The 4,572-nt window shown below is 42.4% G+C and overlaps 1 protein-coding gene across 1 annotated transcript in view; it reads left to right on the top strand.

The window, feature by feature from the left end:
• LOC110312040 (T-kininogen 2-like) overlaps positions 1 to 4,572 on the top strand; it is a gene marked incomplete at its 5' end in the record, with an annotated part of 24,900 nt that overhangs the window by 18,112 nt on the left and 2,216 nt on the right. The window contains 3 exons of the mRNA XM_029470741.1: positions 1,069 to 1,218; positions 1,321 to 1,407; positions 3,457 to 3,537. Coding sequence (XP_029326601.1) covers positions 1,069 to 1,218; positions 1,321 to 1,407; positions 3,457 to 3,537 — 318 coding nt within the window. The remainder of the gene's footprint in view (positions 1 to 1,068; positions 1,219 to 1,320; positions 1,408 to 3,456; positions 3,538 to 4,572) is intronic.

Here is a 4,572-nt window from a genome sequence, read left to right as displayed (position 1 = left end):
GGGGCTGGTTCCTGCCTGTGCTGTTGGTCTTCCTGTCTGTTTCTGCACCAGTCGCAGCCTGTCTCTGTCACTATGGCTCTATAGTATAATTTGAGGTCAAGTACTATAATACCTTCAGCATTGTCTTGCTCCTTAGGACAGCTTTGGCCATTTGGTCTTTTGTGGTTTCATATAAATTCATGTATTTTATCTAAGCCTATGACATATGACATGGGAATTTTTATAGGTATTGTATTAATTCTGTATATTAACTGTGGTACTATAGATATTTTCACACTATTAATTTTATTTATCTGGGACCATGGACTATATTTCTATTGTCTAGTATCTTCTGTAATTTCCTTTGCTAATATCTAGAAATTTTTATTGTAGAGAATTTTATTGTAATAGTTTTTGAGTCATTTGGTTAGATACATTCCTAACTACTTAAAAAATTTTTTTTGAGAAAGTATATCATTATACAGTCCAGACTGACTTGAAATCCACTCTCTAGACCAGGCTGGCCATGAACTCACAAAGATCTACCTTCCTCTGCCTCCCCAATGCTGGGATTACAGGCATGTTCCACCAACTGGTTTGTTTATAGATATAAGAGGTTACTTAATCTTAAAAATATATGAAAACTAATAGATAATCTAAATATTTTCCTAACTGGGTAATTTAAACTACACACGGATTTTCTGATTCAGTATTTGGCAGAGAGACAACAGAAAATATTTTAAGTTTTCCCTCCCATACGTCAGATTGTACTAAAATTCAGGCCCTTGAGTTACTTGGTAGGTGTGGTTTATAGCTTATGAACATTTAAATTAGTATGTGAATATTAAAGTGAAAGGTTACCCTGTATTTCTTTTACTCAGTGAAGTAAGCTGACCCAACTAATATCCAGAAATCTTAGATATACATACAAACAAAACGATGTATCAGATATGTGCACCTTGTAGAGAATTTTATACTGGTAGTCACACTACAAGGACAGTGTAACTTTCTAAGATGGTCAGGTAATATTTAAAATTTCCAGATTCTAACTTTGACCACACTGAAGTAAAAAAGTGCAGTTTGTTATAGAAATCCTCACTAAATATTTGTCTTGTACTATTAACTTTACAGGTGGTAGCAGGAACTAATTACGTTATTGAGTTCATAGCCAGAGAAACCAAATGTTCCAAGGAAAGTAACACAGAGCTGACAGAAGATTGTGAGATCAAGCACCTTGGAGTGAGTAGCACTGTCCCTGTGTGACACTCTAAGGGTCACTTGCTCATGGGCCTCATGACTAATGCTGATTTATTTTCTCTTGTCTTCTGTTTTCATGATTAGCAAAGTCTCAACTGCAATGCTAACGTGTACATGAGACCATGGGAGAACAAAGTCGTCCCGACTGTGAAATGCCAAGCATTAGATATGGTAGGATTGGAGTATTGTCAGCTTGGGGTCAGTTCTGTCTATTCCAAAAAGCAATATTGAACATGAATCATTACTGAAATAACCTGGGGGAGGGGCTGCTCTTTTAAACCCATAAGAAGTTGTACATATCTATGCTGATCTTGCATTTTATGGCTGGGAAAGAAAACAGGTCACCTCTCAGTCACTTAGCTCACTGTCAGCGTTCCCTGCCTGGTAGTGAGGAGAAGACCAGGGCACTACCACTAGCCACACAACTCCAAGACGCACCTAAGGCCTTAGCACTACTGTGTGCTGGGTTCTGCTCTGTGCATTGAAGGACTTTGTGAGAAACGTGGATTCACTCCCCTTCCACAGTTAAATGAATACCAAAATGCACTTTAAAACAGAAGTCAAGGGGTCTACACATGATTCAAATCTGAGAGGCAACACTCTGCATCGTCTTTTTAAGAATCAATGTGCCTAGGGCTTCATTACTTACCAATAATGGGATGCTAAGATTTGAAGTGCTCTGAAGCTCCAGAGTGAATCACTTCACTAAGTCCCTCTTTCCCAGGCTCTGCACAGCAAGCTCCTTGCACATTCTCATCAGTCCTGAGGACCCTGGGAGGCAGGTGCTGTGGTTTTATTTTGCAGCAAAGTGGACTTAGTGTGTAGAGTGTTGAGTGTAGGTCAACTCTGAGCCCACCCTTTCCATCATGATCCTGACAACTAAAAGACATGTGACTCCAAAGCCTGAGTACTTTCATATCTGAGCACAGGCCTCAACTATAAAAGGGGAGGTGGAACATATTTAGAAAGCCACACCTCTGTGCAGATTGCCACCTCTCCTTTCTGGTTTAGGTTCTTGTCATTTGTTACTATCTCTAACACATTGTAAAAGGTCTTCCTGTCACACTTGTGAATAGGCCCTGTGGTGGCACAGCCTGACATAGTTTTGCCATAAAGACCTTTAAGGATAATAACAGCAATGGTTGGAACAGAAATGATATCAGTTATCAAACTGAGTACCCGAGGTAGGATGTGCTCAAACAACCCTCTTTTCTAAATGAAGAAAAACTCTTAGCCTTAGAGTATCATTAAGAAGAATAATTAGGCCGGGCAGTGGTGGCACACGCCTTTAATCCCAGCACTTGGGAGGCAGAGGCAGGCGGATTTCTGAGTTGGAGGTCAGCCTGGTCTACAAAGTGAGTTCCAGGACAGCAAGGGCTATACAGAGAAACCCTGTCTCGAAAAATCCAAAAACAAAACAAAACAGAAGAATAATTAGGGCAGGTGTTGAGGCTATAACTCAGTGCTGGAGTATCTGCCCAACATGTTCAAGATTCTTAGTTCAATCCCTAGGACCACAAACAGAGCCTACAAATTTCAAGAATAAAAGAAGAATCATTGTTAATTTATTTCTCTAGAAAATTATTAATGTGTTTTATAATAAGAATGGGAAAACAGGGATATATTTGTTTGAGGTCGGGTATGGTGTGGGGAAAGGGGTACTTCTGTGGGCCCATGTTGTGGCATCCTTCACCCTGAGGGTGTAGTATAGTATAGAATAAAGTTTATTTAGGGCATGGGAAGTGGGGTTGAGGGGGTAGTTGAGACAGAGAAAGGGAGAGAGACAGAGACAGAGACACAGAGAGAGACAGAGAGACAGAGGGGGAGACGGGGACATTGAGGGGGAAAGGGAGAGGGAGTGGAAGAGCAAGTGGGAGAAAAGAGGAGGAGAGGCTGGCCCTGAGCACATGGAGTGAGAAGCTGGAAGGGAATGAAAAGAGAGGGGGAAGAGGGGAAGAGAGCAGAAGCAAGAGAAGACGAGAGCAAAAGAGAGAACAGGGAGCAAGCAGCCCCCTTTAAAGTGAGTTGGGCACTCGTGGCTGTTGCCAGGTAACTGTGGGGTGGAGCCTCTATTAAATGTCAACAATTATAGTATCTAATATCTGGGAAAGACTCAGCCCATTATAATATAAAATGGCATCATCAGGTGCTTAGTCTCTTCTTCCTTCATCATCAGCTTGGTACTAACATAAGGCATTCATCTTACTATTTCCTCTGTAGACTACTCTGATTCGAAGGAGGCCTCCAGGCTTTTCTCCTTTCCGGACAGCCAGAGTACAAGAAACAAATGCAGGAACAACTGTAAGTCCACCCTACATTGTCAGGGAGCAAAAAGAGGAGCATGTCTGGTTGCATGAAAAGCAAATCAAGGCTAAGAATCACCATGGTCATAAGCATGGGCATGACCATGGCCATTGGTCCCCATAGAGGCATGGCCTTGGCCATGGACACCAGAAACCACATGGCCGTGGTCATGGACATCAACTTAAACTTGATTATATTAGACACCAAAGGGAAGATGGTGATGACTATACACACACAGAGGGACGTGGTTATGGTCTTGGTCTTGGTCATGGTCATAGTCATGGTCATGGTCATGGTCATAGTCATGGTCATGGTCATAGTCATGGTCATGGTCATGGTCATAGTCATGGTCATGGTCACAGACATGGTCATGGTCATGGTCATGGTCTTGGTCATGGTCATGGTCATGGTCAGCAAACAAATAAAGACAAAAACAGTGTAAAGCAGACTGCCCAGAGAACAGAGCCTTTGGCAAGCTCTTCTGAAGACAGTACTACATCTACACAGATACAGGGGAGGACAGAAGGGCCCACCTTGACCCCTCCCTAAGCCCAGCCAACTGTTACCTCTTCTGGCTTTCAAGACTCAGATTTCATTCTAGGTGTGGTAGCTGCCACCCCACCATATAACACTAAGGCTCATGATGATTTGATCCCTGATATCCATGTACAGCCAGATAGCCCTTCATTTAAGCTGATATCTGATTTCCCAGAAGCAACTTCCCACAAATGTCCTGGGCACCCATGGAAGCCAGCTAGCTGGAAGGATCCAAACACAGAAACAATAGAATTTTCTGATTTAGATCTCCTTGATGCTCTTTCTTAACTTACACAGCCTAGGTAGCTTCACAAATGCTCTCCCAGCCTCTCTTCCCACTGCCCAAGCACAAACATTGTGACCTAAGTCATCCAGCCATGGTGATCAGAACAGCCTGTCAATGGGACTTTATAACTCCCTGTGGACTGATCGATAATAAAGCTGCCATCATTCTGAATCCCTTCTGAGCCTGCCTCACACACTTTCTGAACCAAT

The sequence above is a fragment of the Mus caroli genome, chromosome 16, assembly GCF_900094665.2.
Source record: "Mus caroli chromosome 16, CAROLI_EIJ_v1.1, whole genome shotgun sequence".
Classification (NCBI taxonomy): domain Eukaryota; kingdom Metazoa; phylum Chordata; class Mammalia; order Rodentia; family Muridae; genus Mus; species Mus caroli.
This window is presented reverse-complemented; position numbering and strand designations above follow the sequence as displayed.